The 12,366-nt window shown below is 40.1% G+C and overlaps 1 protein-coding gene across 1 annotated transcript in view; it reads left to right on the top strand.

The window, feature by feature from the left end:
• The window catches only part of itpk1b (inositol-tetrakisphosphate 1-kinase b), a 30,259-nt gene that overhangs the window by 13,083 nt on the left and 4,810 nt on the right, over positions 1 to 12,366 (top strand). The window contains exons 4-8 of the mRNA XM_005916707.3: positions 689 to 814; positions 5,168 to 5,285; positions 11,490 to 11,588; positions 11,764 to 11,804; positions 12,111 to 12,276. Coding sequence (XP_005916769.1) covers positions 689 to 814; positions 5,168 to 5,285; positions 11,490 to 11,588; positions 11,764 to 11,804; positions 12,111 to 12,276 — 550 coding nt within the window. The remainder of the gene's footprint in view (positions 1 to 688; positions 815 to 5,167; positions 5,286 to 11,489; positions 11,589 to 11,763; positions 11,805 to 12,110; positions 12,277 to 12,366) is intronic.

Genomic DNA, 12,366 nt, shown 5'->3' with positions numbered 1-12,366 from the left:
ATTGTTCTATATGGTAGGAGTGATTTTGAATAACAGGCTAGTTCACTACAGCCATTATTCTGATTCTTGAGTACATTAATTGCAACTATGTGTCTTTACCAGTACCACTTCATACCTGAAGCGATGCATCTACAAGTACATGAATATGTAGATTTTCTGTTTAGCGTGTATGCAAGAAGTAACTGATGTGAATAAATGGTGGGTTAAACAAAAGGAACCCAAAAGGTCAGGCAGAAATCCTATGACTTATTTACTAGCAGTAGGTCTTTGCAGATTTTGCAGGAAATGCAGGACGCTGTGACTTAAGAACTCAACAAATTGCAGGATTGACTTGATGTTGACCTGGCATACTGCAGGTGTGAAAGTATTTGTAACTGCTGTAGTGTTGGTTTTACACTTCCTTTCTCCGCAGCCAGAGACACAAAAATAACCCCCACACCATAGCACTTAAAACCCTGACTAAAATCTAATGGGCCAAGAATCTATAATATTGCGTTAGTAAGTCACAGATTTTTCAAAGCAGTTGTGACTTTTTAATATTAACACCTGAGTTTTATAAAGATAAAATGTTTTTTTGTGTGTGTGTGTGTGTGTGTGTATGGTTGCTGATGGATATCCATTTCAAAAATGGCTAATATATCCCAGACTGCACAATAATCTTTGACCTGTTTTACACTTCTGTCTTCAGCTGGACCTCAGCCAGCCTCTAGAGGACCATGGACCCCTGGATGTCATCATCCACAAACTGACTGACCTTATCCTTGAGGCTGACCAGAATGATTCACAGGCTGTACTGTTGGTACAAAGAGTACAGGTATGCATCGGTCTGTCTTCCTGCTTATCCCTCCCTCCTCCCCATGTATTCACAAATAGAAAAACCAAAATTTAGGAGAGGACAAGGCCTGGAGAATGCTATTCACACTTTTGGCCTGTTCATTTGGATACACAACAATCCTAAAGAAAATAGATCACACACACAACACACACACACACAGTATCACACACACACACACACACACACACACACACACACACACACACACACACACACACACACACATTAAGAAAAATGAATACACTGTATGTGTGGGAAACCGTCTTAAGTTCATCCTTAACCTTGGGAATGGTAATAGTGTAGGTGCCATAATGAATAATCTCTACTAATAGATGGATGACAAATACTCCAACTTCTTATTCATCCATCAATTTTATGTTTTATTAAATATCAAACAGGTCCAATCTAAGTTGTAAAATTGTTTAATACTTATTCTTTGTCTTGATTTCATAGATCCATATCTAGATGAAGCTATTATTGAAGCAATTGCATGGCTAATATTAATATTTATTGTTCTATTTTGGCTGTTAAATAACCAAAAAATAATTTGTTACTCAAAATATTTGACACAGAATTTCACAGGTTACGCAGCCTACATTCAATATTGAGATTAACTGGTCTTTAAAAAGCTTTTTTTTTTTTTTTTTTTTTTTTAATGTCGCAAATGCAGAAAAGGCTTGTGACACTGATTGGCTTTGACTGATTGGTTTTGACTGCAGCCCTAGTACCGGCAATAAACATTTATGGGTGACCGAGTTTTACATTTACGATTGTAAATGACCCAGTTCAAGGAATCAGGTAATGTGTTCAAAGAATCAGCCAGGCAGATCACAGGAACATACATGCATTAGCAGCTATATTTGAGCACGTGGTCACTCATAAATCCTTAATGTTATCTCTGAAACTTTTTTTGTTCTTCCTGAACTAAGAAAAATCTCATGTTCAACGCATCAAATTTGGAGCTGAAAACCTACTTTAGAAACATGCTGTTCTTCTCTGTGTATGCATTCATTAATCTGGCAGTGGTACAGATGGTGTGAAAATGAATTTTATTAAACTATCTTGCACTATGCCTCCGTCTCTCTCTTAGTGACTCAGGAGCTGTAATCGTGATCAGAGTCACGCAATTCTGTCACCATGTCCCTGACTGCTCAATTAAGAAGGGCAAACAGGATGTGAGAGTGGAGCAATCGCTGACATCCTGCAGAACCTGGTCGATATTAGCACAGGCCTGCATTTGATGCTTGACAGTGTACATATAGACTTGTTATTTAGTGAGTTACGTATGATAAAAAGCGCTCTAGATTCCTGTGGATGTGCAAACCAGTGCAATTTTTGACTTACATTTTCACATCTTGTCAATTTCCAGAAGCAAGGCATGGATTTGCTCCTTTGTCTTTAAAAGTTCAATCAGAGCAAAAACTTCTTAGCTGCCTAATACCATGTACTGAGCAAAATGTGGCTGGTTTTCATCAAGCTGAAAACCTCAAGGGCTCAGAAAGAAAACTAAAACTGTAGCTCATACAGTGGCCACTTGAGACTGACTCCAAATGTAAGCCATTCTGCAGAGCTAAAAAGCATATCTGCAGGTTTATACAAAAATTCGACACTCACTTTATAATATTATTGCAATTTTCAAGTTTTTGCAGAATAATGAATATTGCTTCAAGTTGTGCTCATTGACAGCATTAATATGTTGACAGCAACATATTAATAGGACAACATCATGTTGTCCTATTAAGATAATAGATGAGCCATTAGCTTGCTCCGAATTAGGAGTCACGCTAAGTATGTCCAGTGTTGGATGGTTTTAAAATTATTATTAGGTTTTCCCCCAAACATAACAAAAATATTGTGGCTCCCTGTGGATAATTGGTGACCCTTTCATAAGTTCTCTGAAGGCTTTTTATTTATTTAAATATATAATTCATCCTTTTGCTAAAGCTTAGAGATTTTGTCACTTTGATTTACCACTACTGTTAGCTGTAGCCGTCTGGCAGCCCTCTTAATCATCATTCATCTTAATGCATACCCTATGCTTAGTAGTGTTCATATCATTATTTACTAAGTAAAATTTAACTGTGCACATTCGAATGAGTCGTTTAGATTGAGACGGGAATTTTTCTGTATTTTTTGCGTTGCCTTAATGTTTATTCAGTCAGCCAGTTGATCTTCAAGCTAAAGGTCTCCTCTCAGTTGGCTGTACGAATTACAAAGAAATGTCATCCTGTAAGCATCGATAACATCTTTGTAGGGTTTTTTCAGTTCAGAGGAAGTGTGTGTGTGTGTGTGTGTGTTTTGTGTTTTATTACAGGATTTTCTTCCTTTTAGTCAGTACTCAAACTTTACCACTGTAGTTAGTGGTTGACTTTAATATCAGCGGGTAAATCAGCAGCCAAGTCTTGTGGCTGAGTCTTCTCCTCTTTTGTTCTGCGTGTTTACCTGAACACAACTGTCATCTGTGATTACATTTCCACTGGAAATATATGTGTTGGCGTAATTCTAATGTTACACAGCTGTGATCATAAATAACCCGGTTGTGTCGTGGAGAGAATAAACCGTCATCTCTAAAATAGCTCTTTATGAAAACAAAATGTCGTCCTGAGATGCACTCTGGTGATTCAGTGGCCCTAGGTGCGAGCCGTGTTCACAGTAAACCTTGGACAAATATCATTTGCGTTCTCCAACTAAACTGCGAAGATAAAATGGCATTTGTAGCTAATTACCAGGCGCTTTTATCTGTTGTAGATTTTCTTTTTTTTCGTTTACCTCGCTGACAAATGGGTGTAGATCGCTACAGTCGTAATTTAGGTCTTCCGGGCTTCTCTGTACTTGACATCTTATGTAAGCTGAACTGATGTGGTAAATCGCACCCATCTGGTTGTAGTTGTGGCTAATACAAATGCTAAAAATAATGTATCGCTTCAGGTTTGACAACTGTGGCATCACAGACATGGCTTGCAATCAGCAGGACAGATTAGATGCTCTTCTGACCATATTCCCAAAGACAAACCCATTTATTCTTCTCTGGAAACGGATCTGCTCTGAAATGCGAACAGCCCTCTCTTACACCCACGCTGACATACGTCTGGCTCTTTTCCTCTCCAGCACCTGCTAAGAAGCGTTGATCTCTTTCTCAACTCCCCCTCTTGTCTCTGTTTAACTGCATTTCTTCTTCTGAGATGCAGAATTCAGCACGTGACTGTCCCTATCACAGTATTCCTCTGAACTCCTGGAAGATTAGTTTGGATTTATTATTTATTTATTTTTTCCGTGGCAGCATATTTTACTTACATAACAGGTCGACTGGCTTTGATTAGCGTTGCCTGTTAGATCCCAGCAAATCCTGCAGATGGGTCCTCCATGTCAAGGCAAAGGCGTCGGTTTACTGTGTGTGTGTGTGTGCTGAGACTCTGTTCAAAAATAGACATTTATTTCCACTGTACATGTGTTTGATGTTTAATATTGCACGATGTGTTTAATTTCATGTTAAATGTGTGTGACAGCGGAGTTGCGATGTGAGCAGGCGGGCTGTTTGTGTAATGTGTAGGCCAGCCAGCTCCACCTGACAGCGTTTGTGACTCAGTTTGAAATCGCTCGGAATGAACTCTTGGCAAAGGGATCCATGTAGCCGAAAATCAAGTGTGGAGATGATGGAGAGCGGCCGAGAACAGAGAGGTGGTGTGAGGACTGAGTCGGAGGAAAGCCGGGAAGGCGAGAGAAGAGAAGGGGACTGCAGTTATGTAAAATGGCCAGCCTCATGCTGATCTAACAGCAGGTCATGCAGAGATGCAGTGATGTAACCTATAAAGACCCGCTGGCATACATCTCGTGCTCTCTCTAGCTTACACACAAAAACAGATTGAGGCATGTTGACCCTTCGCGTGTGTGTGTGTGTGTGTGTGTGTGTGTGTGTGTGTGTGTGTGTGTGTGTGTGTGTGTGTGTGTGTGTGTGTGTGTGTCGTGGCAGATGGTTGCCCTTTTAGCACATTAGTTACGTTTAAATAAATAAAAGCCACAAACATTTCCATTAGTAAGTCATCAGTTATTTTTCCAAAAAGTCGGTTTATTTACACAGAATGAGAAGTTTTGGGAAATCATAGCCAGGATATTTGGATTCAGATATCTGGATTCAGATATCCAATAATGGCAATTTTCTTTTTAAGTCATGACCTTTGACCATAGTTATGTTACTGTAAGCAATACAAAACCTGTTTAGTCATGATGCAGAGAACTGCATCTGTGTGGACATACATGAAAAATAACATTTATAATAATGGTAAATGCTCTCTGAATGTAAAAATTAAGAGGTTTGTAAATCTGTGTTTCAAGGACTACATTGATGCCCATCCTGAAACTATCATCCTGGATCCACTTCCAGCTATCCGAACTCTGCTGGATCGCTGCAAATCCTACCAGCTCATCCACAGATTAGAAAGCTGTATGCGAGGTAAGGTCTTGTCGGTAACTTTGTGAGACTGACTGGTGTGAGGCTCAGTTGCATTGGAGAAATTTTGGAACAAATCAGCGTATTTCAGTGAAGGAGAGGATTTGCTCACTAATTAAAACCTGTACTCACACTTTAGACACTGTCACTAACACCTGGTAGTTGTTGGGGTTTTTTGGGGGTTTTTTTTGTACCAGATATAATATATACAATAAAACATACTGGTCATAAAAATATATTCAAGTACAACAGTACATGACAAATTGAGGTACTTTTCTCGTATGTCTCCTATACAACGTCTCATAAAGTGAAAGAAGTATCACTGGGGAGAGCTCATAAAAATGCACTAACATTAGTGATAAATTAGGAAATGGATGATGGGGAAAAATCAAATCAAATGAATAACAAAGCTGGGAACCATTCCTGTAACATGTGAGCCTTGTCCAGTGAAGACACGGTCTCCCTGCATCACTGACAACTGTGGGAGAAATAAACAAAAAGACACAACCACTAAGTGAGATTTATGAAAATCACCCAACATTAGTGTTTTAGGGTTAACTTTTCACAGAAGACAGATAGTTGGGCGATGTGTTCTGTTCTTTGAGTGAACTGAATGTCCTGCTTTGTATAAACCGTTCGCCATTAAAGATTCAGCTTTGTTCTCGGGCGACTGTGAGATAAGTGGATGGCTAGCACCATTAGTGTCTCTGTTCCTAGCTCGCTATGTGAAAACAGAAGCTGTCTAAAAATAGGCTTTGATTTTGATTTAAAAGCCACGGCCTGCTGTTTAATGTTATTGAGAGGGAAGTTGAGGTTGCCTTTAGGACCTCTGACTGTGCTCTTCACATCCCAGGGAAGGGGGAGCAGGGAGGCGCTGTAGCTTCTCACTTGAACTGTGTTACTTTAAGTGTTCGCATTTATATTTACATAAACATGAGCTGAGCACTTTGCTGATATCATAGTTCCTCCTTTCTATTTCTCTCTGCTTTATCGTAGCATGATCCGAACTTGCCTTCAGGTCACTCGAGCAACACCTTCCCCTGTCACTGATCAAGTAAACTTACCAGCAGACGATGGCTTTTAGCTACAGAGGGACATTCCCTACTGACACACACTGTAAGCACACCTGTGACTCATCCACATTTCCTTTAAACCCGTACATGGCAGGAGAAAATAAACCTTTATAATTATGATCTCACCAAGTTTGTGTGTGATGAGCTGCAGTCTGATGTCAGAGCAAAGACTCAGAGCTGTATCAGCATGTCGGTGCTTTCCTAAAATAGAAATACGAGAAGACGATGTCTTTTTTATCCAAACAGACACGATTGCTGTTACGCAACAGCGAGTTTAAGATGCATCACTCCGCCTCACTGTGTGTGATCGGTTTGAAGAGGAAGATGCTTCACTAGCTGCATTTTACAAAGCTCTTTTTTTCCTTTCACCATTCTACTTCCATTAATGTAAGTGGTGCTGTCTGCTCACAGTTAGGCCTGCATGCCAAGGCATCCATGACAATTTAGTCAGTTTAGAAGCAATGATACAGTAAACCTGTTGTAATGCTAGACTGTAGACTATCAGCATACGCCCCAAGTTACAGAAGAGGATAGTGTAAGAGATTTTAGGGTTTGGGGTTTTTCTTTTCTTTTTTCTTCTTCGTCTTCCTTTTTTTGTTTCTCCCCTCTTGAGCCTTGCTTTCCTAGGCACAGCCTCTTCCTCCTCCTTATCAGCAGAGACCATGGAGTCCTGAAGCAGCTGCCAAGGCAACCAAGTACTTAAAGACCATAGAGAGCCGGCCATGTTTCAGTCTGTATGACTCAGAATAGTACTCAATAGGAGGAAACACTTGAGGTGCGCTTGTGGAAAAGCAAACCTTATTTTGTCACTCGAGTGGCCTCTCAGTATTAAATGGCCTCAGTCACAGTGCATTTAGCTGTTCTTCTCCAAACTGTTTAAATGAAAATAAAATTAAGTGCAAGATTTAGCTCGTCCTAATGCTGTGTTTAATGTAAAGCAGCCAGAAAAGAGCCACACGAGCACTAATGGATCAGCGTCACTGGAAATTTGGCTCCGATCTGTTGTCAGAGTTGCTTTGTGTTTCCTATGTGAGCCAGACCAAGGTAACTGTTTATGTTACTTAGTGGAATCTGCTGGTTCCTGTGTATACACGAGTTTTTGATATCTTAGTCTGTTTTTTATAGACAGAAACCGTTGTCACACCAACTCTTAGTCTTAAACATTTTCCTCTCCAGCTCAAGATAACAGAAATTAAACTGAAACTATTTATACAACAATCCAGTTGTGCTCCCTGTGCTGCAGTATTATTCTATGTCTCTGTGAGGACCAGCAGAGCCAGTTTATGCAAGTGATCAATATTTAATTATAGATATTTCTGTGAATGACAATGAGAAACAGTTGTGAGCTCAAAGAGTGCCACCTTGAGTTTCTGCCTGTCAGGTTCACCTGCCCTACTGTGCTTTGATCATCATTACATAATACCTGGATTTGCATGTTGTGGGAAAACAATCACATTTTCCTTTTTTCTTTCTTTTTTTTCTTTTTTCATAAATGACTCATAATTTTAATCGGAGCGTAAGCCTCTTAGAGCACGACATTGACACAAGCAATGCTCTCAGGGCATAGCCGTGTTTCCAGTTCAATTTAGAATATTAAAAAATCCTGCTGCTTTGCTTTGGAGGGACAAGAGGAGAGCAGCAAAGAGAGGATGCTCGGGTTTCTAGGAAACAAGCTCTAAATAGCAACAAGAGAGTCTAGCCTTTCACTTAAACAGCACCACAGTTTAGCAAGTATAATGAAACTTGGCTCTCTGCAGTTCCCTACACCTAAATCCCCAAACAAGAGAATAGTGTCGTCTGAGTTTAAGTGTTAAAACGGGCCTTTTGATTATTTTCTTTCCTCTTGAGTGACCGGTTAAGGCCTATGCATTTGGAGTTTATTTGACTGTGTGTTTATGTTGTAATCTAGTGGACGAATGACTTAATATAAGGGATGTCCTGATCCTGAAGACTTCGCAACTGTATAATCCCACTTTAAAAAGTACCTCATTGTCCATTGTAGAGGCCCATAAAGACTGTCCTCGGCTCCGTTGGGTCTGCTGCAAGCATGTAATGTTTAGACAGAGCCAGAGATTGATCCTCCCCTCCACCTCCTTCCCCCCTAAAGTGTCAGCCAGAGCCAAGCATGCACACTGTTACAAACTTGGCTACTCACTCGTGTCCACCAGTCTCTGCTCTTTTTATTGTAAAACCTGAACTTGGAGCTTGAATTTCTTTTCTCATTTGACAAGGCTCAGGGCTTTTGATGGTTTTTGTTTAGCCAAATGTAACACCATCAATCTTTGGGAACTCAGTGATGTAATGGGCATGTTTTTACCATCAGGCTTTTCTTTTTATTATGATGCTGTTCTTGACCTGATAAAATAACATCACTAAAAGGGAACACAGTTGTAGGCAGTGCACAGATGACTCATGGGTAACCCTCCAGGCTTGCTCCCAGCACTGGCGGGTACGAAGCCAGCCCTGGAATGGTCCCAGCTTCACAGGCAAAGGTCGTAGTGCACAGAACAAGAGAACAGGAGTATTGAAGCAACCAAAAATAAACCCTTTGTGGTTAAGTCTTTTTAAATAACCAGATTTATTTTCTTTGGACATAAAAATCAAACGCATTCCTGAAAATTAGTTTTCTAAATAGTGTGGAAACGCATGTTTGCCAGCAGCAGAGCAGGGGAAGGTTTAATGTCTTTTTCTCTGACCCATCACGAGATGGAGGTACCTAAAGGATTTTCCTGGGTTATTAAGACATTATTTTCACAGCTGTAGCTAACATTTCACCAGAATCACCGCTGCATGTGATAAAACTGTCATAGGATCAGACTGGTAGAGCCTGGTTATGTAAATCACTTTATTTCAAGGTAGAGTTATTGCACTTGAAATGTCAGCACTATAAAGAAAAAACATTTAAAGAAAAACTGCTTGCAAAAATTCAGCAGTTTAAAGTTGCAGCAACATAACTGTCAGTCTTAACTGAAATGTGTGTTTACAATATTAGTTTTGTACAGTAAGATTAAGGTTATTTCATCATTTTCTTTGGCTAAAGAAGCTACTGTATATAGTAAAATAAATGCCTGTATGGATGAAATGAAAAATTATACAGTTATCGTGTTTATAGACTACACTGAATCTCTTACAATCTCTTATTTTAGCTACAATTTTATGATTTTAATTGTTGCCTGTTGATTTTCTGTGAAATAACAGTATAAGAGGATCCTTAACACCAAGCATCTTTATATGCTTCGTTATCACCTCGCACAGCAACAGTTGATATAACGCCTCTGCACCAGCACCATTATGTTTTAGGTTTATCCCCATATCAGTTTCTTTTCATCTCAATCAACTGGGTCGGGGCTCTTGAATGTCAACATGTCGGTGGTTTAAAGGTCAGCGTGACCTCTCAATAGCATTACTGCTATGCTCCTAATAATGAAATATCCCAAAAATGGATGACGGAATAAAATGATAAATTGTCGTTCATTTCCAAAAGGTCAAAGGTCAAATCTGGACAGACATACACTAGGAATTTGGAAAATATACAGACCTGATTCTCCTGAAATTATTCATGAGTAGCTCAGAGCTGGGGATGCTCTCCTTCAGTTTGCACATCTGGGAACTTCTGTAGCTTTAAGTTGAGTAGATGCTCGTAGTGAGTGTACCAGAATATTAGCCCAACGTCACATGAGCTCTGTACTGGGGGGAGCCAAACCAGCTGTGGACATTTTTGTTCGCACATGCACCTCTGTTGGTTTGTTTTTGTCTTTTTATTGAAAGAACTGTTGATGGTAGGTGAAAGCATAGAACATCAATATGATAATTCTGCTTCCAACAACTTCATTTAAGTTGTGTCTGTGGTTCCTTTTGGCCACTTGTACATGGTTTCTGTAAAACTCTGACTGCACCCAGAGTTCAGCACTCTGCACTGGACTTAATTTAAGCAAATGAGATTCTCCTGACCTCAGCACTAGCATCAGCTGAGAGCCCTGCCACTGCTGAGGCCCACGGCACACAAAGACTGGCATGTTTCTATTGTGTTTTGGTCATTAACATTTTGCCAGCTGTTGTTTTGGCCCAGCCAATGATTTCCTGTGGCGTTATCTCCAACCCGTCCGCCTTATCGCCCCCATATACCTACTGCGGAGGGGAAATTACAGAATACAAAACATTAATATAGATGCATCCCCAGTCCTGATATGGTGCCGCTTGTCAAAGCTGCAGGATGTTTTTAAAATTTTTAGTCTTATCAGAAATGACCAACTTGCTGCTGCAGGATGTGATGGGAAAAAAATACTTGTAAACAGACAAAAAATATAGAGATGGGTGAAAAAGAAGCAGAATTTCTGTGGTTAATACTGGAGAATTTTAAAGACATTGTAACTGCAAGTGTGTTTGTTGTGAAATGTCAGGCCTGTGAGTCCATCAGGTGACGTGCCCGATGACTCTGCGTGTCCTCAGCTGGTTTATCCTTAGTTCCTCATTAAATTGGATGCTTTCCTATATTTCATCATTGTATTTGTGTGGGTTTTTGTGGTGACCTGAACTTAGATATTTTATGGACATAAAAGAAGTCTTTTGGACATGAGAAGGGATGGTGGATTTATTGAACAAAGGATGTTGAAGATGGATGTCACAGAGAGGATTCATGGATGTAGTGAAGGACAGAAGACTGTACTAGGAATAGGAAGTAATGAGTCACTGCTGTGATCCCTAAAGGGATCAACAACAAAAAGGTGGTGGTTAAGGTTAAGCAAGTAGTCGCTATGATTAATTTAACGTATGTGTTTGTAAGGAGCAGAAGGACAGTACCAGATGGCCTCTGCTGTGTTTCTTGTGTAAACACATCACAGGGATGAGTTATAAAAAGAACTTTTTGACCTAGTACTACAGGTCATAGCATATGACTGTTAGTCATGTGAGTTGCTGAAACGTTATGTTGAAACTGTATGTTAAAGCTAAAACTGCAGAAGAAAATGAGTTTGATGTCTTAAATCTTCCAAATTTGAACTGTGGATTAAACAAAGCAATAACTTTTATAAGTTTCTGTAGTGAAAATAACCAAGAGTACACATCTCCTGAGCATTAATATAGTCTTTCACCTTTTTCTCTTATTTATTTATTTATTTATTTTTTAAATATATAGATGAGAGGATTTGCTCTCCTCCATTCATGGTCCTCAACACTGAGTGCAGCCCAGACGTGCTGGAGCAAATCAAGAGGCAAGGACTCTCATTCCCCTTCAGTAAGTAGCTCCCCGCTGTTGTCATCTTAATTCCTTCTACTCACCACACTTTTTTTTTTAAAAACCTGTTGCCATGTTTCTTTGTTCATCATCATCTCAAATATAACAAAAAAATTTAAGGGTTTGTGCTCTGCTGTAAACTCTGCGCTTTTCTTTGTCTTCATTTCTTCCACAGTTTGCAAAACACGGGTGGCTCATGGCACCAACTCCCATGAGGTAAGAGGCCCGCAGGATTCAGAGGTCACTCACACCCTCAAAAGTTTGCTTTAGCTGATACCTGTTCTGTTAGAGGATTGTCATTTAACTCTAGTCCAAACAGCAAAATCTGATAGTGTTATACCTCATGTAGGTATAACACTGTGGAGGCATTAAGTCTATTTGGCTAGCTTGCCAGGAGTGTCAATTTCAGCGGCACAAGCAGCACTGGATGAAGTTAGATTTTAACTTGCCTCTAACTGCTGATTGACCTCAATGTTTCCTGTCAAGTTCTTTGTCATTTATTGTGTGGCCTCCTGCCCACAGATGGCCATTATCTTCAGTGAAGAGGACCTGAAGGATGTGAAGCCTCCTTGTGTGATTCAGAGTTTCATCAACCATAACGCAGTGCTTTACAAAGTGTTCGTGGTGGGAGACTCCTACACTGTAGTGGAGAGACCTTCCCTTAAGAACTTCCCTGCTGGACCTGCAGGTAAGGTTAAGAACGGACACACAGTGAGAGGGAGAGTGACAGGTGGGGAAGTCCGAGCGCTGCTTACAGGCACACTGGTCAGTCTGTGCA

Source organism: Haplochromis burtoni, unplaced genomic scaffold (genome assembly GCF_018398535.1).
Source record: "Haplochromis burtoni strain Fernald_Lab_line unplaced genomic scaffold, NCSU_Asbu1 Contig_16, whole genome shotgun sequence".
Classification (NCBI taxonomy): domain Eukaryota; kingdom Metazoa; phylum Chordata; class Actinopteri; order Cichliformes; family Cichlidae; genus Haplochromis; species Haplochromis burtoni.
The sequence above is the reverse complement of the archived record's forward strand: the minus strand, read 5'-3'. Positions and strand labels throughout refer to the sequence as shown.